This window comes from Manduca sexta, chromosome 5, assembly GCF_014839805.1.
Source record: "Manduca sexta isolate Smith_Timp_Sample1 chromosome 5, JHU_Msex_v1.0, whole genome shotgun sequence".
NCBI classification, from domain to species: Eukaryota; Metazoa; Arthropoda; class Insecta; order Lepidoptera; family Sphingidae; genus Manduca; species Manduca sexta.
This window is the reverse complement of record NC_051119.1, coordinates 9,741,281-9,767,829: the sequence shown is the minus strand read 5'-3', so window position 1 is coordinate 9,767,829 and position 26,549 is coordinate 9,741,281. Positions and strand designations below refer to the sequence as shown.

Sequence of the window (26,549 nt, the reverse complement as noted above, 5' to 3'; positions counted from 1 at the left end):
GACGCGCTTTGTTCCTCAATGTTGATCGAAGGCTGCGTGACTTGTTTGTTACGTATTGTCAAAGTAACGTGTGGCATGGAGAATAAGGATCTTAATTTGAAACTTGTAACTGTCATGACAAGCCGACTTCTGCGAATTTGAAGCTTGAAGGACTTTAGCGTGTCTAAAATGATTTCAGATAGGGTGAACAAATCTAAGAACCTATTCTCTGATAGTGTGAACTCGTAACCCGGCCGTGTTATTTTCGTGAAATCAGTGTGGAATGGTATTTTATATGCCAATTTATTAAACGTGACGTGCTTGTTAGACTCTGTCAAAATAACTCGTGGCATAGAGAATAAGGTCTAGATTTCTTTTTTCTAGAAGTAGATAGTCTAAACTTCGTTGTAAAACTAATATGAATTAGGAAAGTTTGACGTCACATTAGTTAATCTTATGTAGTGAGTATCGGGTACCCACGGCGATCTATATGTATTTTTCCTTCATCCCAACATTGCGGCCGATATCTCCCAAGTTCCATGGATTTTATTTCTCTTTATTTATTTATAAAGGGTTGAATTACAGATTATGCCAATCTCATTGTGGCATTAGCAAAAAAAAAATACATAAAGAAATAAACACAGCTAATTGAGACTACTTCTTATACCTAAATTAACGAGTTTATTCCGTGTCCTGGCGATTTCCGAAGTAGGATTTCCAAGGAAGGGTAAAATGTTGAAGCGTGTAAATGAAAGATTGCATACAAATTGTCCATTCGATTGTTGCGTTTATTGAGTAATGACGTCTTGCTAATTGAAAGTTGTGTGCCATAAATTGAATAAATGGTGATTTTTTACTCGTGCTATTTATTAAATGTTGGGTTTTATGTCTATTTTTTATGACTACAAAAAAATAAAAAAAATATTTTGGTCAATAGAAAATTATTACCAGTGTTCGTGGATATTCGTCTGTATAATCTATGCATATTATACAACAAAGTTCCCACAAGCTGTTTGTTTGTATGTGATCCATTTTCTCAAAAACTATTGAACGAATTTTTGTACGGTTTTTACTAAAAGATAGTGATATTCTTGAAGAAGGTTTAGGTTAATAGTACATTACGGTGTTATGTAAATTTAGTGAAATATAACGATTACTGTTGAAGACGTCACGTGGTTGTAAAAAATCCCGTGAGTCGGAATTTACGTAGGAAAAGAGCCATCATTTATTTAATTTAAAAAAAATCTATCACATCATGGGACGAAACTTATACCGCAAAAAGGTTGCTCTAGTTGGACATATGTCACTGATGAACGTTGATTGAGAGTAAAATTTTTTTTTATCGACGCAGATGTTCCATTGAAAGAATTTTATTCCACTCCTATGCACTTAGGACACTTTTTATACTTTTAGCTTTTTATAACATGATTGCGGTCTATTTCACATTATTTGCAGCTGTTGTACGTCAATTGTTAACGTATTCTGTACACATCTGTTCCTTGGCTTCGCCAGGTATAATAATCCCCACTGTAGCGTGGGAACCGACCCTTAACCGCACTGTGATTTTTTGTTCGCTCACTCTGTGTTCCTCACGGCCGATAAGCGATCCCAATCGGTATTTCTGGTTCGATCCTAAGAATCAACAAATCAGACAGATACACATCACGAATTTATCTCGGAAGGGGTATGCAGAGGCGCAACCATGTATGATTTCCTTAAAATCTACTGAACGGATTTTTGTACGGTTTTTACTAAGATAGTGTAATTCTTGAGGAAGGTTTAAGTTAATACATTCCGGTTTTATGTAAATTGGGTGAAATATACCGATTACTGTTGAAGAGGTCGCGTGGTTGTGAAATATCTCCAGGGTCGGCATTTATGCCGGGAAAAGTTTGTGACACACTGATTTCTACACGAACGTAGTCGCGGGCACTGCTAGTTAACTATAATTTTTGTATTTTATTCACGCGAAGTTGTTTCATATTATTTAAATTGAAGCGTTTATAACTTGATATTTGCCGGAAATTGGCAGTCGCTGCTAACTCGATCGCAGTTTGTATCGACGGAAAAATGCCTTTACATTTCAATAGCGAGATGACAAAATAGAGCGTCAAAAACACTGCATAATTTATACGTAAATGTAAAGTTTAAAACTTATTTATTTTATATTTATGTTATTTTTATTTTGTATAAAATCAGAAATATTTTTTCATACATTACTGGTGCTAGGATATCTATGTATATATATATATAAAAGAAAGTGGTGTTAGTTGCACTATTTATAACTCAAGAACGGATGAACCGATTTGGCTGAAAATTGGTGGAGAGGTAGCTTAGAACCAGGAGACGGACATAGGATACTTTTTATCCCGTTCCCACGGGAACGGGACGTGACATAAAATCGGGTATAACAAAACGAAATTTGGTATGGAGATAATATAAGACCCAATATGTCAATATGTCAATATGTCAATGTCAATATGTCAATATGTCACGTCCCGTTCCCACGGGAACGGGACGTGACATAAAATCTGGTATAACAAAACGAAATTTGGTATGGAGATAATATAAGACCCTGGAAAGGTTATAGGCTACTATCCCGGGAAAATATATAGTGGGACTTTTATCCCGGAAAACTCCTTCACGCGGGCGAAGCCGCGAGCAAAAGCTAGTATTTTATATAGCTAACACCGTACACAAGGTAAAACCCACCATAGCGGCCCACGTAAGTGTGTCACGTTCATCATTCAGCCTGTGTATATCCAGATATATGGATAGGACCCCACTCCACGTACCTTCAGATGGATGGAGTGGGGTAACTATGCCGTGTTCGCATAAAAAAAAATTGTGAATAAAGTCGCGTTCACACAGAGTATGTAGCCGACTTGACTTGTATGTTGAATACTAATATTTTATCGCCATAAGGCGGTGATCGGCGTTTTTCAAGCAAGCAGCACTGATATTTGTAAGGAGTGGCACATTTGCACTGTGCATGAATATCGAGGGGAAATTTATTTATTTATAATAAGGACAACCAGTACTTGTTACATTATAACTGGTGATAGGTATCTCATATGTGAGAGTCCGCTTGGGTATGTACCACCGTAATGTCTTCTGCCGCCAAGCAGCAGTGTGTAAGCACTGTTGAGTTCCGGTTTGAAGAACATTGTAGTCAGTGTAACTACCGGACAAGTAATAAAATATAACAGTAATAATAGGCTTAAATGTACAACGTTGGGAAATGGACAGCGCAGGAGTCATCGCTGATTATCTACGTCGCGCTAGGTACTGGCTGGTGCTTCCCTTACCCTTGCCGAGTTTCACCAGCCAGTGCCTAGCCTGATGTGGGTACCACAACGAGGAGGCATACATGAACAATCACATAAAGCAAGAAAGTAAACATTGATAAAGATGTAAGAAGAGCTTGGTCTTTTATAGACAATAAAGTAACCCTTGACGAAGATATATGAAGATGTAAGAAGAGCTTGGTCTTTTATAGACAAGAAAGTAACCCTTGACGAAGATATATGAAGATGTAAGAGGCGATTTTAATATTAGATAGTTTATACAAACAACTAAGAGCTGATTAAATAGATAGAATTTATTCGTGTAATAAATTATAACCTGACTGAAATAACATGTAGGGCAAGTGAATAACTTTATTTATAATTTTGTAATTTTCAATTCTTCAGTACCGTACTTGCTTTACCTTCGAATAAATTTTATCTCTTTGAATAACAGTTCTTAACTGACATTTGATGCTTAACGGGTGTGTTCCACAACTTATGAGTAAATGCGACTCATCACAAATGTATAAGCTGATCAAATACAAGTCACGCTAATCTATGCTCTAAAATGTTAATAAAATAAGAGCTACCTACATTAGCTGTACGCATTAAGTGTCAAAATTTACTTGAAACGTGTGAAATAGGCCCTAATTGTTGCGAAGAAATCGCTCTGAAAATTAGCTATTCCATAGCTTTATTGTGGGGATTTCTTGTGTAATCATTAGCTAAACTATTACGTGTATTATGCGTGCATAATCAAGGCCTGAATGTTTGTAAACTCGTGCGAGACTTCGTCATCACATCAGTCATGATAACGTAATGTTGGCGAAATCGATTAAAGGATTTACTGCGCTTTAGATATCAATCGTGAATATAAAGACTTGAATTAAAAGTGTAATGGTTTTATGTATGGTATTATATTCCTTATTGCAAGGGGCACAAGTCTTAATATGCAAAATGGGATTGATACATTTATGCAAGCACCTAAAAACGGTAGAAGGTAAGATGCTTTGCCTGTATGTATGAAATATACACATACACACACAACATACACAACATTACGCATTTATCCCCGAAGAGGTATGCAGAGGCGCAACTAGGGCACCCACTTTTCGCCAAGTATGTTCCGTCCCATGATGTGATAGGGGGGCGAGCCTATCGCCATATCGGGCACAAATTCCAGACTCCGGGCTGATACTGAGCAGAAAAACCCGAATATCACTTTGCCCGACCCGGGATTCGAACCCAGGACCTCAGAGCGCTATTGTACCGGACATGCAATACAACTAGTAACTACGCCACCGAGGCAGTCAGGCAGTGTATGAAATATAACCAGTTACAAATAAGCAACATGGTTAAAAATGGTCGCTGATTAAAAATAAAAGGCATATATGTTCGGATTTGTTCGCGGTTTTATGTATCATAATTTTCTACCGACGTTTCAAAGACTGATCGATCGAACCGAGATAAAATCCCTAAAATAATTTCACTCCAATTTATAACCTTTGCGTAAACATAGTAGTCATTATAAAAGGCGTTTTTAAAAAGTAAACATACTGCTCTTGCGCGTGTGTTACGTACGAATTACAATTCAAGCGGTAAACTGAGATGCGTCTTCCGACAGATTGTCGTCTCGTATCGTTACAAAATATGACATTGGATACCCGACAAAAAACAGTGTTCTGAGAAAAGGCGTCTTGTTTGTCATTCGTGCGTTTATTAACAAGCTTTTGCTTGCGGCTTCGTTCGCACGAACAAGTTTTCCCCGGAAGATATAAAGTCGCGCTTTATATTTTCCATATAAAAGTAGCCTATGTTTTTCCCAGGGTGTCGAGCTACCTCCATACCAAATTCCATCGAAATCCGGGTAGTTTATGAGTTTATCGCGTTCAAACACAGACGCGGTTGGGTCTTTGTTTTATAAATCAGTGTGTCACAAAGTTTTTCCCGTGTGAATCCCGACCCACGAGATTTTATACAACCACGCGACCTCTTCAACAGTAATCGGTATATTTCAGTCAATTTACATAACACCGTAATGTACTATTAACCTAAACCTTCATCAAGAATTGCACTATCTTTTGGTAAAAACCGTACAAAAATCCGTTCAGTAGATTTTGTGAAAATCGATCACATAGAGACGGTTTTTGGGGACTTAGTTTTATAATATGTATTGATATCCTGAGCCTATTGTTTTGACTACGACAGTTTTGCGTTGAATTGCAATAATATTATTGCGTTCTTAACTAAAGTAAATATTGTTACAAAACATAATCGATGTATCCGATGACGTGTTAATTGTAATATCGACGCTTGAGGCTTATATTTAAAGTTCAAAATGAAATGCCTTAGGCTTATCTTTTACGTAGGCATTTGATTTTAAAAGGGCGTGAATTACTTCTAAGGAATTACTGTATGCCAAATCGATGATGTCAAATGAGTCGTTGTTTTAAGGAGAACCAACACTATAAATTATTATATAAGGTTTAGATTATTTTGATAAATCTAATGACGTCATTTTCTAAAATCGATCTGGGAACGTGTACTAAATGTAACAAGTTATTCTTTTACATAGTAAGATTCATCATAAGCCGCCCCTTACGTTGAAGTCTTCCAAGAAATTAACTCCTAAACAAACACTTCTAAGAATAATCTTGGAATATACAATCTTCCCAATATACGCTATATATAAATATAGCGTATATTGGGAAGATTGTCATACAAAAATTTTGCGCTTATGTGATGGTTACTCAATCTACTGTGAAATAGCAAAACATCAATGTAAAATATTTCATATTTTTTTGATGTTTTTAATGCTTATGTTAGCATATTTTCTGTAAATATATCATTGTTGTATTAATATCTAAGGACGCTGTGACATCTTGTCATTCGGACATTTCAAATAAGACAGCGACTTATTAACAATTAGTAATAACTTTCGGAGCATAATCACGTCGCTGTTATCTAATACACTTGGTTCAGAGGTACCGATACACACTATCAGTGTAATTTTTTTTTTTTAAGACTGCATTCAATCTCAGCATTCAATGCTGTATATCAAACGCTAAAACACACGAGTACTCATCGCACATTTGACATTGGCAGAATTGTCGACATCGGCACTATTTGCCATAAAAAAAAAACTTTTGGATCAAAAATTTGGCCCTCATGTCCAGCCTATAACTAACTATATAGTGTAACTAGCGACCCGCCCCGGCTTCACACGGGTGCAATGCTGATACTAAATACACTACAGAAAAACTGTGAACGTTGTATATGAAAACATAGCGGCCCCCTCTGGCTTCGCACGGGTATAACATAACAAAATAACAGTATTTCTCCACTATTTAATGGATGTTATTATACATATAAACCTTCCTCTTGAATCACTCTATCTATTAAAAAAACCGCATCAAAATCCGTTGCGTAGTTTTAAAGATTTAAGCATACAAAGGGACATAGGGACAGAGAAAGCGACTTTGTTTTATACTATGTAGTGATGTCTTTGAGCCTAATAAATAAAAAACGAATAATTAATTATACTTTTAATTTTGTATACGTATGTGTAGAAACTGAAATCAATAATATGTTTTTCTTTTTCCAGATTTTTTGATTCCGTAAAGTTAAGCGAAATAATATTCATAGGACCAAGCTACGTGCGGAGTCAACACATATCCGTTGTTAAACTGAAGAGGTAACTTTTGTGTATTTTTTCACATTTTTTTATTCTTAAAAATGTTTAAGGCAATACCTCAAGGTCCATTTCGTCATATTCAATTTTAAAGGCCGAAATATCCATGATTATTAATTATTTTTACGTTTTTCTTTCAACTGCGAGAACTAATCACTAACTAGACGTGAATTTAAATTCTTTACTTGCCAATACTTGTTTAGTTACCCAGATTAAAGGTGAAACAAAATGTATGAAAATGGACCTTGAGGTATCGCCTTAAGGAAACAACTATGGAGAAGAGTGTATATGTCACAGTTAGGGGTCGTTCTAGTATTACGTAACGCAATTTTTGGTTCTCGTACAAATCGTTATGTAACATTGTTTTTTTATTTTAAAACAATATCAAAGGTATTTTAGCGACTTTCCGGTATTTTGCGTAAAATAATAGTGAATATTACAAAAAAAAATGTCACTTTAGAATTACATAATTTTTGTTTGGTCTTACAGTAAAACGTTACGGCGCGTTCCATGGGGGTAGGGGGGTTAAAAATCTTCAAAAAATGCGTTACGTTATACTTGAACGGCTCCTAAGAACCCGTTTTTAGTTACAACGCATTTTCTCTACTTTAAGCGAGTTTTTACTAAATGGCTTTGTTACAACTAGAATTAATAAAAAATGAATACAAGTGTAGCCTAGTGCTAATTAGACAAAACACGTTTTGTCGCAAAGATTCAGTTAAATTGTTCAACCGAGGTTAAAGTTCAGTTGTTATAATACATAATATATGTTAACGTTTCTTTATGGAAGGTGATTATTTTGTTCAAATTAACCAAGAAATTTTAATAAACAATATCCCTATTTTCAATCCTCAACAAGTTTTTCTAGAACTAGTGAAAATACCAGTATTAAGTTAGGTTCGAAGTTAGAACTAGTTTAATATAAAATTTTTATATATAAAATAATAAATTGTAGTTGTAGCATTCTACTGGACATTGTATTAGTCCCCACATCACTTACAATCAGGTGCAGAGGGGACACTTCGCGCAAGAATAAAAAAAAAGTATGATATTAAAAACGCATTATTAAGCTCTTATCGCTTAATATCTTTAAATCGATGATACTTAACTACTTTTTTGTGGTACGATGTCGTTATCTAAATATCACAACTGACTAGTTTGTATGTTACTTAATCACTGCAATCGAATAAATATTATCTGTCTACCGCTTAGGAAATGGATAATTTTCCGAGTAAACTAGAAGCTCTATACAATTAAACTATATATTATAGAAAAAAATATTTGTTTTCGAAAATTTTTGTGTGGGCTTATAAACTTAAAGAAAAGTAAATTGAAGTTTTTTGATTCGATCTATGAAAGTAGGAACAAAATGGAACATTATGTGTAATATAATTATATGATATATAATATAAATATTATATTCAATGAGTCAACGAGGAACACCCCACAGCCCCCCCCCCTGGATTATGAACACTGCAATGTCTGCGAAAGTCAAAAACAGGGGGAAAATCATAATTAGAAAAACTGTGATAAAGTCCGAAAAATAGTGTAATTTCGATTTATTTCAATATAATCAATTATTTATAAACTTTACCTTTTTTTTAAAGTTACGTAGCAACTATTTTTCTCATCTATGGTTAAATTTTAAATCAAGAACTAAGAACTTTTAAAATATACATTCAGGACTAATGCTTAATACGATGTTTGTATGTTCCAGAATATTAACAGAAACGTTGGTGTTCAAACACGCGAACACTTTGAAAAAGTTAGCGTACCTAGGCTGTGAGCTGGACACTGGCAAGAATGACCACGACAGATATACAGTGAGTACATAATTATAGATAATATTTTATTGCTTTGATTGACGAGACGAGCTAACCGTTCGCCTGATGGTAAGCGATACGACCGACCATAAACTGTAGAAACACCATTCAACATCTTGAATTACACAGTATTGTTTGGTATTCCATTGCGCTCTACATTCTGAGAAATTTAGTAGTTACACTGGCTACAATGTCCTTCTAACTGGAACACAACAGTGACTACTCAATGCTGCTTGGCAGCAGAAATAGACATTGCGATGGTATCTCCCCAGACGGACTCTCACATATGATAGACCTACCATCAGTAAAAAACTAAATTTAAATGATACCGGCTTTTTATTCAATCTAAAGCTTGGATGATGAGGTTCACAAAAGCAAGTAGAAGTCTGAATCAGTGTTAAGAAGAGAGAAATCCACCTCTTTGTTTCACTACATGGAACACACATGTTTTTGGTTGTAACATTAGATGTAGTAAACACGGCGACGCAAAGAAATGGCGTCGGAAGTCGGAACCTATGTGGCTGAAACTAAAAACTAATCAGAGTTACGCGATATTTTTGCGTTATACGATCTTACTCCTTATCCGGTCTTAGAATATGCACCTTAGGGATTTTTTGTAATTTTTTTTTCTATCCGGCAACTGAAGTGTAGTCCCACCACAAGTAACCAATAACAAGGGCCCTTTCTTTGCATGCGTACGCGCACTGTGTAGCGATTTGTTCTATCGAAGAATACTTCTCATAGCAAATCTTTACACTTATCTAAGTAAAGTTTGTGAGTATGGGTGTCATTAGTCTTGCGTAATTATTAGCTAAACTATTACGTGTATTATGCGTGCATAATCAAGGCCTGAATGTTTGTAAACTCGTGCGAGACTTCGTCATCACATCAGTCATGATAACGTAATGTTGGCGAAATCGATTAAAGGATTTATTCCGCTCGGAATTTTTTTTTAAATTGATTTATATTTGAATGTTTTTTTTTTTTGCAATTTTTTGTGCCAGATTTTGATTCTACACAAGCCTTTAAAATTCTAAAAGATAGTCTTGACAAATTGTTTTACTAAAATGTATTATTATGTGATCTATGCTTGGTTAATAAATTTAAAATTGTGTTAATGATTTATTTTGTAGCCTGTGTTAATTTATACAAACTTAAATATTCATATATTATGTTAACATCTAAGTGAATTTCTATCGTATTTCATAATTTTTTTTGTTCCTAAAAGATCAATTTCCCAAAAACAATCTAGTGCACTCTAGAGTAATGCTTCACATTAGTGAAAAGATCGGCTTAGTAATTCTTGAGATTACCACGTTCAAACAAACTCTTCAGCTGTATATATTAGTATAGATTAACTGTTGGTACGTTTATAAGTGACCATTTTTTATTAGCTGTCTATTTTATTGTATGGTGGTGAGTGGTCACAGTTAACAAGCGTCCTTGGTTATTCGTAATACCAACCATAATTTCCCATCTTTAAAAATTTATTTTTTTCCAGCACAAGCAGATAGAGTACTACTCGCGCCCTCTGTCGTTCAGTGGCGTCAACTCGCCCGCCGACGCGGTGCTGTCGCAAAACAACATTGGCATCATGGCATTCTCCGCTTTAAAGGTACGTGTGACTGTATTCAAATGTAAGGAATTCCCCACCGAGGTAATTCTTGTGCGCTGTCTCCACACCGAATGCACGCCCATGCACGGGGGGATATTTGTACAGCCTTAGGCACACAGTTAAGTGTGTTTACCTCATGGTTGCCAACTCACATTGAGGCCTATAATGGCTCGCGAACATTTCCCGGCCTTCTCCCTTCCTCGCATCCTAAGGTTTCCTTCTCCCCCCCACACTTCATTTTCAGCTATCCCCTCCCGACTCCTCCAGGGCCCTGTAGTAGCTAAGCCGGGAGATTTCAGTATCTAATTCGTACGTTTCCTCCGGTGTTGACTGCGAGATCCGATATCCAAAAAACAAAAAAAGAACTGTTAGGGATTATTTTGTTTGTGTACAGCGTCCCTCGAATGTGGCAAAAGGAACACAAATGCTAGTCGTTGAGTTCGATTTTTTATGATATAAGGGGCTAACGAGCATGCGGTACACCTAATGGTAACTGATCATCTCCCATGAACATCAGAAAGACCAAGGAGCATAGAGATGGGTTGCTTTCGATATTTTTTCCCTATCGATCGTTTGCTCCCTTAAATAAATAAAGAAAAAAATACATTCACGAATTAAGAACCACCTCTTTTCTTTTGAAATTGGTTTGAATTCTCCTGCATATTTACAGCGTCAGTACTGCCAGTTGCATTTATATAATATATATTTCTTTTATTTATTGCTCTGAATGACATGACGAGCTTGTCGTTCGCCATGGTAAGCGCTACGACCGCTCATAAACAGTAGAAACACCAACACCTTGAATTACAAAGTATTGTTTGGTATTCCACTCGCCATCCCGAGACATGAGATTTTAAGTCTTATGTCCAGTAGTTACACTGGCTACAATGTATATAATATTTTCAAATTCCAGCACATAATCGTAGACTACGAACGGATAGACACGTCGACGCTGGAGACGCTGTCCCGACTGAACAACTTCCGTCAGTTGTCCTTGAACATCGTGTACAAGAAGCAACTGAACCTCAAGCCGATCGACTGGCATCGGCTGCAGAAGCTCTACCCCAGGGAGCTGGACGTGGCTGTGAACATTGTGAGTGGGGTGAATGGGACTCATGTGCTATAAAAAACCCATAAAAATACTTGGTGTTTTTTTTTATACCAATTGAGTTATTTATGAAAAGTTGGTTTTGCTAGTGACTTTGTCAGGAAAGAATTTTCTGCTACAAAATTTTTCAATTATTCTAGTGATCCCTAGCGCCATCTATCTTAAAAACATATTAAAGAACAAATTCCCGGGTTAATCTATACATATAAAACAAAGCTCCCTTTTGTGTCTGTCTGTATGTTATCGACTTTCTCAAAATGTACTCAACGGATTTTTATAAAACTTGGTATGGAGATAGTTTAAGACCCTGGGAAGGTTATAAGCTACTTTCTCTACTATCCCGGGTTGTAAGCAGTAGCTTATAAGCTTCCCAAGGTGAAGAAAGTATTTTATCCCGGGAAAACATATAGGTGGACTTTTATCCCGGACAACTACTTTACACGGGCAAAGTCGCGAGCAAAAGCTAGTATCATATATGTTAAGCCAGGATATAGTCTGCCTCCGTACACAATTTAATCAATAAAGTTTTTAAAACATCTAAGAATTTATAGTCGGTTGAAGTGGCAATGGGCCGGCCACATATGTCGCAGAACTGATAACCGCTGAAGTAAGCTTGTTCTGGAGTGGAGACCACGTCTTGGCAAACGTAGCTTGGGATGCCCTCTGGCCAGATGGCGGGATGACTTGCACAAGAGGGCCGGCAACGACCGGATGCATAAAGCAGCAGACCGGGCTCTGTGGCGTACCTTGGGAGAGGCCTATGTCCAGCAGTGGACTGCAACGGGGTGATGATGATGATGATGAATTTATACGAAAATTCGCATTTATAAACTAAAGTAAGAAGTTTCGTACGTTACAGATTGCGATGCCGTTCAGGAAATTCAACGACGTGATCGAGAACGTACTAGTGGAGGGGCTCCCGCTAACCTCCATCAAAGTCATGTTTTGTAAATCTGTAAGTATCTGATATTGTTTAAAACTGATGGGTTTTAAGACCAAATGCATGCCCAAGAACACCCTTGGTGGCGGCGGGAGTAGAATGTAGCTTTACGCCTTTGGACTTTCTATATTTATTTTTTTAAATTTACGCCTTTGGACTTTCTATATTTATTTTTTTAAATTTACGCCTTTGGACTTTCTATATTTATTTTTTTAAATTTACGCCTTTGGACTTTCTATATTTATTTTTTTAAATTTACGCCTTTGGACTTTCTATATTTATTTTTTAAAATGACCCCACTGCACCTAACGATAAGTGGACTAGGATCCAAATAGTGCCGAGAGATGAGAAATGGTTACCCCTCGCCAGTCGAGACAATTATGCCGGCCTTCTCAAAACTGGATATACACAGGCTGATCTCCGAACACGATTCACTAACATTACATTGGCCAACATTGGTTTTACACTTGCGTACGTGTTTTGTACATAATTAGGGGCCGTTCAAGTATTACGTAACGCAATTTGGAGGGGGGAGGGGGGGGGGGGGCTTGTAAAACGTTATGATGCGTTATAGGCGCGGGAGGGTGTTTCGTACAAAGCGTTATGTAACATTGTTTATTTATTTAAAACAATAACAAAAGTTATTTTAGCGACTTTCCAGTAATAATAATAATAATATCAGCCCTGTATTATATACTGTCCCACTGTTGGGCACGGGCCTCTTCTACTACTGAGAGGGATTAGGCCTTAGTCCACCACGCTGGCCTAGTGCGGATTGGTAGACTTCACACACCCTCGAAATTCCTATAGAGAACTTCTCAGGTATGCAGGTTTCCTCACGATGTTTTCCTTCACCGTTAAAGCGAGCCATAATTCACAAAGAATACACACATAATTATTTAGAAAAATCAGAGGTGTGTGCCCTTGGTATTTGAACCTGCGGACATTCGTCTCGGCAGACCGTTCCACAACCAACTAGGCTATCGCCGCTTTTTCCAGTATCTTTCGTAAAATAATTGTGAATATTAGAAAAATTTTTTTTTTTAGAATTACATAACTTTTGGAGGGAAGGCGGAAGAGTACAGGAAAATGTTACGGCGCGTTACAAGGCGGGGTGGAGGGGTCAAAAATTTTAAAAATTGCGTTACGTAATACTTGAACGGCCCCTTATGTATGTGCATTACTTTTATGATAATGTATGTGCATTACTTTAATGTTTATGACCCATTAGATAATAGGAGAAGCTCTATCATCGTGTGGTCGTCGTAGTGGTCGCTATTCAGGCGGAGACAAACATCTTACGACCGACAGTGTGTGGTAGCAGACTTTAGAGAGTGATTCTTTGATATTCGCTTCGACAGTCCATTCCAAACTTTCATCTAGCTTTTTTATTAGAATAATACGATTAATCAACTTATGTATGAATCAATAACATTTCCATAATTTATTAAACCAGAAACATTTTAAATACCAGGAAAGAAATCGAAACAAATCTAAAAAACCGCCCCGAACTTGTGTAGATCTACACGGCGCTGCTGGGCCACGTGGCGCGGCGGTACCCGGTGTCGCTGCGCGAGCTGGTGTGGGCCGACGCGCCCTACGACTCCGCCGACGAGGGCCTCCGCCACGTGCGGCCCGTCCGGGACCTCATCGAGGTGCGTACTCCAGCAGGTTCACTTCTCTGCTGCAGCGAACCGCTGACCTAGTATTATGGCGTTTTATTTTTCTATTTCACGTCTGACCCGCTAGGCCGACGATATTCGTAAGGTCGCCGGTGGACTCTGGATGAGGAGAGCGGAGGACCGAGCAACGTGGCGTGGTCTAGAGGAGGCCTATGTTCAGCAGTGGCCAGTTGTAGGCTGATGATTTTTTCATTGACTACTTGATGTTTCATATCTGACTTGATGATTTCTTATGTCTATGCGAATGTTAGATATTAAAATAAAACTTTTTTATGGGGTTTATTGCGGTTTTTTATGTTATAACAAATAACAAATTATAATTAATTACCTTGACTTATCATAAGTGCAACCATATCCGCCTACGTGATGAATAAAGCATTTTTATTTTTTTTTTTTATTTTACGGGAGAAAATTATAATATAAAAAATCGCGATAAAATCCATATCTGACTTGTAAATAAAAGTTATAACCCTTTTTGGTTCACAGTAAAATATGATTCTTCCACACGCATAACCATAATGAAATGGCTCATGATAGATGTATTGAAATCAATTGTTAACTCTTGGTCTCTCGTGGCTCGCCGGCGAGCCAAGACAGCTACATGACATTTGCGTGTGTCACGGGATTATAACCTTATATACTACATAATAAGGTTATTTTTCCGTCACACGCGTAGCTGTTTGACAAGTCATGACGGGTTAAGATTAAATCTGTATAACATGGCATTAGTATCAACTGTTATAGTGTTATAATATATGTATAAAAAAAAAATAAACTGTGGGTCAAGATATTTTTTTCTATCGATGCAATAATATCTGAACTGTCCGAAACCCTTGCCAGGCTATAAACGTGAGGTTAAAAAAATTGGTACTTTATTAATAGTATGCATTATGTTGCAGCAGGACACGTACAATGTGAACCCGTTCATACTGCTGTGCTGGCAGTGCATGCATTTGCAGCGGCTCGTCATACACGGTAATACATATATTATTTATAAAATTTAATCTGTCTTTATCGCTTCAAGGTGACAATATCAGATTTCTTAAACATATTTACCCAAGATCTGCTATGTGGCAAATGGAAACTCTTTAAATGTGCATTTTTTTAAACATATTTTCTTTTCTGCTATATGGAAAATGGGAACTGCTTTAGAGGTGTTTAGAGATATTACAGTAGTTAGACGTTATGCCGTAAAAACTGGAATAAATCCATGTAAAACGAGAAGAAAACATTTATATTAACGAACGGACAATGGCGGAACTCCAGAAATCTTTAACCCCCAATATAAAATCTATTCTGTAAATGTATTTCTGTTTCTCCAACATTTCGCAATTTTTTTACATTCATTTAAAAGAATATCCGTTGCAGGCTACTGGGTATGGCAGTACGATCTGCTCGGTTTCGTGCGCCTGCGCAAGGGTCTGACGCAGCTGGAGGTGTCGGCGGTGTACAGTCGCCAGGAGCGGTTCTGCGGCACTCCGCGCCGCTGCGAGGAGGGCGTCGTGCGTGTGCTCGCGGGCGATGCGCCTGCGCCTGTCGATCATCAGTTTTTGGATGTGAGTTCATTCAAAACTGCTATTATCCCTCGTTACTCAATACTATCGACTCCACTCCACTCATCATCGGGTACAGTAAGTCACTTTTCCGACTTATTCCTTTTTTTTCGGATCTTTTAATATGGATATTTTTAGTTTATATTAGTAATTCTGGTTAGCCCATGAGTATCGTCTCACAGTGTAGTGACAGGACAAGGAGGTATAGGACAGTGTAGGGATAGGACAACTTACAGGTTGACTTAAGTTTCATATGATATGAATTGTTTTGTAAGTCTGAGTTACTGTGTTTTTTTTTTTTCTTAAAAACCTGGCAACGTATCGATGATTGAGGTATACTCAATATTTATGAACGCCAAAGATGACACAAAGAGTATGCATGCGTTTGTCGAGTATAAGAATGTGTACCCCGCAGCAAGTGAGCGCGTACACGGAGCGTGCGTGGGCGCCGGTGGCGTGGCGGCGCCTGCCCGCCGGCCTGCGCGCGCGCGCCGCCGCGCCGCAGCGCCTGCACTACGCGCTGCACGAGGCCGCGCACCCGCTCGGCGTCACGTAAGCGCACTCCACCACCACCACCACCACACCCGCGCTCTGAACATTCATACAAACATGCCACATACTGTCTAGACATTTTTGGACCTTAACATCACAATGTTCTATAATTGACAAGGGTCATGTTTACTGTACCCCAAATGTGTCTCGTCGAAATAGGTTGTATGAATATTTAGATTGTGGTTTATCGGTTATATATCGACATATATCTTGAGTGTTCGACATAAATGGATGACATTTGACACGCACCAACAAAATAACTACCCATAAAGTATTTGGCACGGGAGAATGTAATTTTGATAATATTTTCATTTCACAGGTATCGATTAATAGTATTAAGTCTAGCCTATTACACTCCTTTATCGAATAAAAAAACAGTAATTAACATTTGTTTGAAGTCGGGTAAAATTAATTTTGTGCGTTCGTGCTCAAGATTTACGTCGATATTTAACAATGCGTCTGTCAAGCGGGGTCTCTTCACCCTACAGTGTAGAATCGACACGTTTGTTACGATATTGCTAGAAATATTTCCAAACAAACACATTTGTTATACTTGAGATATGCTAATGGCATGAATATGTATATTTTAGAATGGAATCGTTTTCCTATTTGCAATGCAATGGAAGTGTTTATTTATTACATGAGGTGTGAGACATTTGTAAAAATGTTTGATAATATGGGTTCACAAAAACTTTTTTCTAAAATATCTAAAGAAATCTAACAAAGTGCCTCGATATTGTACAAAGGAAAGCAACAAGGAAAACCTCTTGATTTATAAAAGGCCTTGGACAAGCGTCCAAAAATATCGATATTTTTTAATATATCGATAACACTAGTCCCTGCATTACAATTTTTAATATAAATCTATTTGCAGTTTATACTTATAATATACAGGTTATTACTATTCGTAACAAACGTGTTGAAAGCAAACAATATTTCTATAGTTAATTGGAAATGAGGAAAAATAATATATCGATAAAGGTAAATCGTATTAAAAATGCTCAATATATTCATATCTCTTTTAAAATCGTTTGTCTTCTTTTTATAACTGCAATGTGTATTTATTTTCCTTATTTCCAATGATCGAATATGTCTTTCCATTTACAATAATGTTTGCTGCAGACAACCATGTATTATCTGGGCAAAATATTTTGAATATTCAAATGTAATTAAAGTCTAAATTCGTTTGAATCTATAAATGATGTACTATGGTGTTGTCGTACATAAAATGACTTAGTGCTATAACGCACTTGTTCTATAAGCGTTCGATGAGATCTGAATGCTTACTTTTTTAAATATTGAACGTTACTCTTTTATTATGTCACCAAAGCGTCACCGCTTTATATCGTATTGGATAATAATCGATTTTGCTAACCATTTTGGATGCTTTAATTTAGATGTCGGCGAGCGAAATTTCTCTACTACTTATATACACACATAGTGTTAGTAGTACATAGGCAACGTGGTTAAACTTTTTGCGGTCAGATTTTACCCATTAATCGATTTAAAATATCGATAAACTTATCGATAATAGAATCATCTGCTACACAATGTCAAATCGATTAAAGTTTTACCCAATATATTTTATAACTTGACAAATATAAAAAATGCTTGATCGCAAAAAGTTTAAGCTACGTTCAAATCATTTAACCAATGATAGAGAATGGTTTAAATCTAACAAGTTGTCTACAAATATTAAAATATATACTGCATATTGTCTAAGCGTATTTATGTATATAAAATCATAATTTTAGTACGCAATGCACTTTTGTATCCGAATTCACGAGAATATGTTTACCTTCATTGCATTTTGCTGTTATTTTGTAAACGACTTGTATAGATCGGTTTGATATTTGGCGGTCTTCTGTGGCGATGTTTTAGTGTTTTAGACTCTAGTCTCTAATATTTTATCGATATTCTAGTTCTAAATTGCTATGAAGTGTAAATCTAGAGTAGCCAATGAATAATATATACTACGCATTTTTGATATTTCAAAAATACGGTTAACATAGAATTCGATCAAGAATGTCAATGAAAAAAAAATGGATATTCTGTGAACATTTCATATTTGAAAAATACCGTAAACATAGAATTCTAAAAGTCATGGAAGCCAGCTTTAAGTTTTATAAACGATTTTAAGTGATACTTGTATTTTGGAATTAAAAATATCGAATTGCCATAGTTAATTAAAAAAAACTACATTTTCAAATCGCGTCTCCATCTTTCACTTGCCGATTACGAATACTAAATATTCACCACAGAAGACCGCCGCAGGATATTGTTATGTTTAATTAAGAAAAAAAAAAGTGGTATGGGTAATCCTAGATGTTATAGATTCATTAAATTTTTAAATGTATTACGTAGTTGTAAGTGATCGTTTATGTATCAATGTTTTATGAATATTTGTCTTTAAAATTTTAAATGGGTAACGTGGAAGCACCTTCCGACACAAATCGGTTCATTGATATGTTTAAAATGGCCTAAAATGTCTGTACAAATAAAAAGAAAAGGTTTTTATCGATTATAACGCAAATGAATTAATTATATACAGCCACGTGCCGACAGAAAGGATTTACAGAGACTTGCTGCCTTAATAAAACTGTTAAAAAGTCAAATTATCGATTACTTACTATTGTATTATAAATGAAGATATAAATAGATCACACTGCGAGTCCTTTCTTTCAGTGAACAATTTCTATACGCAATTTTTTTCTTATGAAACAACTTTAAAGTTCCTGAATAATTTTAATTGCATTATTTCAATAACGAAACCTATAAATCATATTTATATTTAATGTATTATTCACGATTAATATTTATCGATATAATTCACTGCTTGTACATAGCTCTCAAAATGTAGCAATTTCTACTGAAGCCAAATAAAATATTTAGTAAAAGTATGAAAAGTGATAGACAGCGCATGTAATTATATAAAATCACTTTACCAACGTTTATACTTGATCATTTTTATCGATATCGGTTAGTAGTTGAAATCGATACTAATTTTTGGTATCGATTGTGTTAAAATCGACCGGTCGGTGAAATTGACACACGCTATTGTCTCCCCACCTTTCCGAATGAAATCTTTAAACAAAATGTAAATTGATTTAAAACATAATTGCTTTAATGAATTTTTCTTAGTGGTAGAACTGTATTTTATAGGGAACATTGAGAAAGGCCGAATGATATGTTTACTGGCAACATCTCTCAAAATCGCGAATTTTTAATGTAGTTGTAATAAATGCAATGTTATAAAAATGCGTACACAACGTGCTGTCGCTAAATCTACTTAATGTTCGTATTTTCATCGATATAATAATCTATAAACATCGATAAATATCTCACATATCTAACCTTGTAATATACATTGGATAAATCAATCAATGCAAATCTTATGAATTAATTTTAATTGAACTGAGAAGATTTAGTGGCAACGAGTTCGAACTGTCGCACACTTATCAAAGAAATATATGAAACGATCGCACAAAATCGCGATCCAAATTAAACGTTAAACTAGTGTGGATGTTTTATTACAAAACTATAGTTAAATATGAAATATAATGTGATTGTGAAGTACTTGTGATAATATTGACATTGAAAGTTAGACCTTATGTTATTCTGTAAAACGTCCACACTGTGTCACCGCGGCAGTACGATGCTATTGTATCGATAAATTGTAAACATCGTATCTAGTCAAGGGACCCGTTATTGTAAATATCAACGAAACGCGCGAACGGGTTTGGAACATTCGAACATTGCACAAAACTAATAACAAAAAGTATTACAAATACATAATTGATATCAACTTATAGCTTTAAGAATTAGCTCGCGATGCTGTATCAAATACAGTGAGTTTGTTACACTAAGTGCCACTAATCAAATGCATGCGTCATTGACGTGACAACGAGACGTTATATATTTTATTACGAGTAGGAACACCAATAGATCGTGACGTGGTGAGCAGCTGTTATGAATCTGTGAAGGAATATCTCAATTATTTTAAGTATCAACTGAAACTAATGTTGTGCGAAAAATTATGTGTTTTACAATTAAGAGTATCGAATCATTTGACGAACGATGTTTTATCGATATCGACATGTACGATTATAAGCAATACTAGTTTCGAACATGAACGATTTACCACGGTTGTTTGACATGAACACCGTTATGTGAAATTATCAATTCGACGAATTTGTTTCCTTTGAGCCAACGTGAATGAAATGTACACGCACCGCTGCAGTATTGTATCGATAGAAACGACAAAAAAATAGTCCGTCCCCAGCGTTCTCAATTGCATTTTGAAGGTATAGACTGAACATCGCTTCATACCGTGACATCGCTCGCTTTAGTCGATACGGCCCGTAGGTAGTCGGCCGATTATTCACAATGTCACGATGCCCAGTTTTTCATTGCCATTGAGATGAAGCATTTATCGACTCGTCAACGTGTCATACATCTCTGTTACCTTTGTAATGATCTGTTCACACATCGTTTAGTGTTATTAACAATAAAAAACTGGGTGTGAAGTTACAAAGCGATATAAAACAAACTGTTAATATATATCAAAGTATAATCCTACGTGTTTGAATAATATCTAACGATAGTCACGCACAAACGATATGTGATCATAAATATGAATCAAAGAAGCCTTTAAAGTAGTACGAACATACATAAATATAATCGATTCTAATTCCAAAGTATTTTCAACTTATTATAGTATTAAGGCCGTTATAAAAGGCCGATATAAAAATTGTTGCTTCAAATAGTTATTAGAACTAAGTACTTCTTGTAGATACTCACAAAATATATTGAAAGAATTTTAAAATAATTTCCTTAAATATTTTTTATGACAATTTATAAAAACGTTCGACGCGAATGAACATATATTTTGTAAGGCAACGAAGAGACTTACCAACATACATTCCCTGAGACTGAGAAACGTATAGAAAGAGGCTAAGATCAATAACAACAATAACATAATGTTAAGAGCTAAATATGTATATGACATGGTGTCATTCCAAATGTATTATTTTAAATGTTATAGCACGAGACAACATGACGTAAATTAAGAGCTAAACAACATCATTCATTCCCGCCTCTTAGTTATTTTGTTACCATTGTTATGAACTCTGTCCCGTCAGCTAGCGAACCATCGATACTACCAAATACCCAATTATGGGAAATAACTAAGAATAAACCATGTGCCATCAACAAAATCGCGAAGGACAGAGTTGAATTAACAATTTTATTATAAACCACCAAGACTCAATAAGGCTGTGAAACAACTCAAATTCGGTTTGGCATCTGTGTCTTATGAAATATCAAATTTTAAATAGCAAACTGAAATTAATTATTGTAAACAAGTCTTAGAAACTTCGGTGAGTCGACTATAAAAAGAAATCTCATCAAATTCATGACAATTGACAAGGTTTAGGTTGTCATACTGCAAGAGGGTATTTGACTTATTTTTAATTAAAACTAGTAGAAATTATTGAAATCTGGTGGAAAATCTACAAGTTATAAGCCATTGAAATTAGGTAGTAGAGATGAGTCTCAAAAAACAGAAAAGGGATGATATACTTGCATGTGACGTCAGCGGGCATTACAATGCGTGCGAAAGAAAGAGATGGAGCGATATTCCTACCGTACGCCTTCTTCTGCACGTAGCAATATTTGAAATTTTAATGCTGTTTTCACAGAAGGATTTCTTTTTGTACTTATTGCTGTTACATATTAACAAAATTCACAAAATCAAATAGTCAAGTACCCTATTTAAATATTTATTGATACAAAAATTTTCTTGTTCATAATTTGAAATCTGATTCGCCGTCGTTTTTATGACTTCTATGGTTGGCTCGCTCGATTTTTTACATATATCGAAATCGCAAGTCCAAGCACCAAAGGTTCGCTAAACCGAATTGCCTAGAATTAGAGCAAAATTGTTGTACTTATCCATCTAATAGTGTTATAATGAAGGGGAATGTCGAGGGAGATCGAAGTGATAATGTTATAACAGCTGATTGTACAGGGGCCCACTTCAGATGTTTGTTTGTTTGTGATTTGAATTTGATACAAAGTTATAGTAAGTGGACCTCGGTATTGTGAAATATTTTTGAGAGTTTATTTGTGTTTTATTATATGAGATCTGATAATGTTTTCGATGTGTTAATTCAATCTTTGGATGTCAATACAATCTTTATGTATACATGTATGTACTATTGATGTTTTCCGTTTCACGTTTATATGGAGTGTGATTGCATCGTAGCTTTTGCATGATTATCAATACGTACACAACTATAGTGGACGTGTGACGGTGTAATAAATTATGTACAATCCCATTTGCCTTGACTGCTTTGATTGTTAAAGTAGATATAGATATATTGCATATATTTAGAGAACAATAGAGATAACAATATATACAAAGTTTTGCATATATTTTGGTGCGGGTTTCCTGTTTTTGTTAATTCTAATCATAGTTTTCATGATCTGTGATCGTCGCTGTTTATACGGTGTTATGTTTTAAAATTGTCTTTTGTGTTGTCATTGTTTATTTCAACCGCATCAAAATATTATTTACAAATATAAAATACAACGGACCCGTACTTATAGTATTTTGTCGATGCGAAGTAATTTTAATTCGATATATTGTCTGAAACTATATCATTACATGTATGTCACGTTTAAATATATTCATGATATGTGTAGTAATTATTGTATGTTTTATTTATGTACCCTATTCTCTCCTTTGTGTAATAAGGGATAACACATTTGGATGCCACGATATTATGGGTATAGTAATACTGCAGTTCAGTTGTACTTTTTTTTTTACGGCCATGTCTGAAGTTATTTGGGCATACAGTGCAGTGTGTATACCTCGTGGTTGTATACATTGAAGCCTAAAAGCACCTGTGACCATTTCTCCTTTTCCCCTCCGCTCATCTTTAGAAGTTCTCGATCTTCCCCCGCTTTTTGACCTTCGGGATGTTACGGTTGCTAAGCCGGGGGATAGGCTATTGTGTATACCGTTCGCAGACTACAGTCGAGGCTAGCGGCTTCCCAAAAAAAAAGACTTTCATCGACTTACTTAAGTATTAAAAAAAACTAAATTAAAACTTATTAATTATTGTAATAAGAACTACTCTCAGTTAACTGAATAATTTTGTTATTATGTAGTGATCTTGGAAAAGTTTTGAAGTCTAATAAGCCATTTGTAAGAGCTTAAATTATTAATCAAAATTTTAATTAAAAATTGCTATACGGGATAAGGGCCTCACGGACACCGCCTGAATCCGTCGATGCATCTTTATTTATGAGTCAATACATTTTCAAAGAAACGTGTGAATGCGCCCACTTGCACTCAGTGGGTGAAGGTTGATTGTTTAAGATTAGGATGATTGCATCTCACAGTAGGCATTATGTGGGCAGATAAACACATGATTAATTAGAAGGTATTTGTTTAATGCTATTAATTAAATAAAAAAATATATCTATATATATAAAAATCAATGTCTATTTCCCTTGGTCATCGCATCACGCATGTACGGCTGGACCGATTTCACTATATTTTTTGTTGTGTTTTTATTGTCAGGAGAAGGATCTTATGAAAGAAAAAATTAAGGAAGTTGAGCGGCACGTTAGAAAATTTAAGAAAAGTTAATTTCAGCGATTGACAGAATGCGCGCTGCAAATTCATAGTTAAGACGGGACAACGTCTGTCGGGTCAACTAGTTTAATAAAAAATATACCAAGAAATAAAATTCACTGTGAAAGTTTATTTTAAAATAATGGGAACAGTACTTTGTTTCGTGACCCTACATTACCGCTACACAAAGAGAAGATAGATGCGTACAGGGGCGCATGCAGATAGCTCCAATGGGGCTGATAACCCCACGAGCCTACGTATTTGAAGCGACACATGCTTCTTGATGTCGTATAAAAGGCTTAGAAGGAAAATTCATTTAATATACGCGTAGCGAATAAAATTAAAAATCGATTCATAAGGATTACAAAGTTTATTGTAGAGACAACTCTGCCACGAGAGAGTGATTTATATTCAAATTTATTAAGATAACCAATGATTTTATTACTCTTAGACTAGATGAATAATCGATTATCATCCTTGCAGTGATTAACCGGTAAACAAAACGTATTAATTTAGAATTTTTTAAATTTCCACTTTATATAATGTATTCTCAAACTATATTGTCTCCCATGGCAACTTAAATACGTTCTAAACTTTACCTCCTTACTTTTGTTAACACAAGGTTGACATGTCTGTTTTACAAAAGTTTCGCCTCTTTCCGACACATTGTGTAGATAAGGACGGAAGGCGTATTGTTCTAAGTCGTGGGAAACATCAAACACGACTACAATAAAAACTAACCGAAAAGCACGATAGAAAAATATTGCTTTCTGGACGCTATGTCCATGCAATATTGTTTTACATACTTTGATTTTTGCATCCTGATACCTTAAATTTCATAAAAACCGCGATTTTATGTCGATGTTTAATTTTGACGTTTGTGATTGGTCGAGAGACTAATGCGCCAGTCACGTGTTAGTCTCAACCAATTACAATAAAGCGACGTTTTATTGCCACATTATAAACACACTGGGGCCTTATTCTCTATCCCGCACGTTATTTTAACAGTGCGTAACAAGCACGTAACACAACGCATCATGTTTAGGACTATAGAAATTTTGCTTACAGAATACCATTCCACGCACATTTCTCATAGATAACATGACACGGCCGCGTTACGCGTTTACACTATCATACAGAATAAAGACACTGGTATGTTTTGTGAGTGATAACTTACAGAAAGGATATATATTTTTATCGGGGCACGACAAAGTGGCTTCAATGACCTGTTGTTGTGCGAAATAAAGTCCATATAAAGTGCTGACCGGCCAAAGATACAAGCATCGCCAGACGGTCGGCACATTTATGCCGGCCTGCATAATTGCTTCTTCACGCTCCGCTTGAAGGACTCCAAGTTATAACACGTATGCTGGCAAATCATTCCACAGCTTGATGGTGCGGCATAGATATTATTTTCCGAACCTTTTCGTTCGCGCTGAGATGGAAGACCACCAATCTGTGGTTCCGCAAGCTAGCACGTAGCTTAATAATTTTGTATTTCAAATATACAGTTTGGGGTTTAAAGTGTCGTATTCTATTAATAGTATTCTCTTTTAAACGCAAAGGCGCAATACTGTTATTATAAAAAAATCACAAAATATTGCCGACCTGGGAACCGAACTCACGAACTCCACGTACTGCGCCAAAATCAAAGAGGCGGTAACTTTTTTCCCTATTACAACTCGATGCCTACTACGAGTGGTTAGAGAGACAATGGGTACAAATCTGTATGCACAAGTGTTTAATATTCATGGAGGTGAATCACCGGCCACAGGCGGCACCTGGGGACCTAGTTTGAGGAATGGTATTGCAATAAACAATGTCTGATGCGCACTTAAGTAGAGGATGGAGTGGGAGGGTTGGGGGGGGGGTCTCCTAAATATTAAAAGGGGTCTTCATGTCGAATAAACGTTAAATTTATAGGACTAAAAATTGTGCAGTAAATATCCGATTAATCAATTTAGAAAAATCATCATTAATCTTAATGGTGGCAGCCCTTGAAGACTTCGGTATATTTATTTGAGCATCGAATCCAGTACCTTGCGAATCACGACCCGTACACATCAAGACATGACGTAATATTCCATAAATCAAGATTATTCGATAAAGTCTAACTCAATAATTTATTGTACAAGTCATATTGCATTACAGTTAGAAAGTGGACACTTCAGTGGCGCGTTACAACACTAACACTGAACGATTTAGATCAAAGGAAATTCAGTTCATTTTGTTGCAACAAAATAATTTTAACGTTTCGCCATTGACTTATTTGCATACCCATAGAACTCGTTCGCACGTCAAACTGACAGATGTAGGGTTGCTGTGTTGAAGTTTAAAATATTCCGTAATATAAAATATACATGGCATTCCTACTGTGCTAGGTGGCACTGATAGCAAATGCGTTGTGAAATATTTTTAAGTTGGAGGAAGTGTTATTAATTTGAGGACTAAACCATGGAATTACGCTACCAATAAAATTTAAACTGCATGAATAACACACATATTTTTATAATAATATTGAATTATAGTCCAGTCAGACTTTTTACTAGTATCTTGTTATATACAGCTTTTACATATAGCATTTTAGTTAAACAGTTGTAACATAATAATATAATCAAAAAGGTGGAATTAATATGTAAGTAGTATGCACACTTTTTTATATTTTTAATACAATTAG

At 35.8% G+C, this 26,549-nt stretch overlaps 1 protein-coding gene across 3 annotated transcripts in view; it reads left to right on the top strand.

Moving 5' to 3' along the window:
- The window catches only part of LOC115449357, a 29,738-nt gene extending 6,799 nt beyond the window's left edge, over positions 1–22,939 (top strand). For 2 of the 3 annotated variants that reach the window (XM_030177141.2, XM_030177142.2), the window contains exons 4-12: positions 6,871–6,960; positions 8,675–8,780; positions 10,282–10,395; positions 11,309–11,488; positions 12,363–12,458; positions 13,964–14,098; positions 15,025–15,100; positions 15,494–15,681; positions 16,094–22,939. In XM_030177141.2, the coding sequence (XP_030033001.1) occupies positions 6,871–6,960; positions 8,675–8,780; positions 10,282–10,395; positions 11,309–11,488; positions 12,363–12,458; positions 13,964–14,098; positions 15,025–15,100; positions 15,494–15,681; positions 16,094–16,234 (1,126 nt within the window). In that variant the 3' untranslated portion in view covers positions 16,235–22,939. The remainder of the gene's footprint in view (positions 1–6,870; positions 6,961–8,674; positions 8,781–10,281; positions 10,396–11,308; positions 11,489–12,362; positions 12,459–13,963; positions 14,099–15,024; positions 15,101–15,493; positions 15,682–16,093) is intronic. The other variant, XM_030177143.2, reaches the window with a different exon arrangement.
- The last annotated feature ends 3,610 nt before the right edge of the window (positions 22,940–26,549 follow it).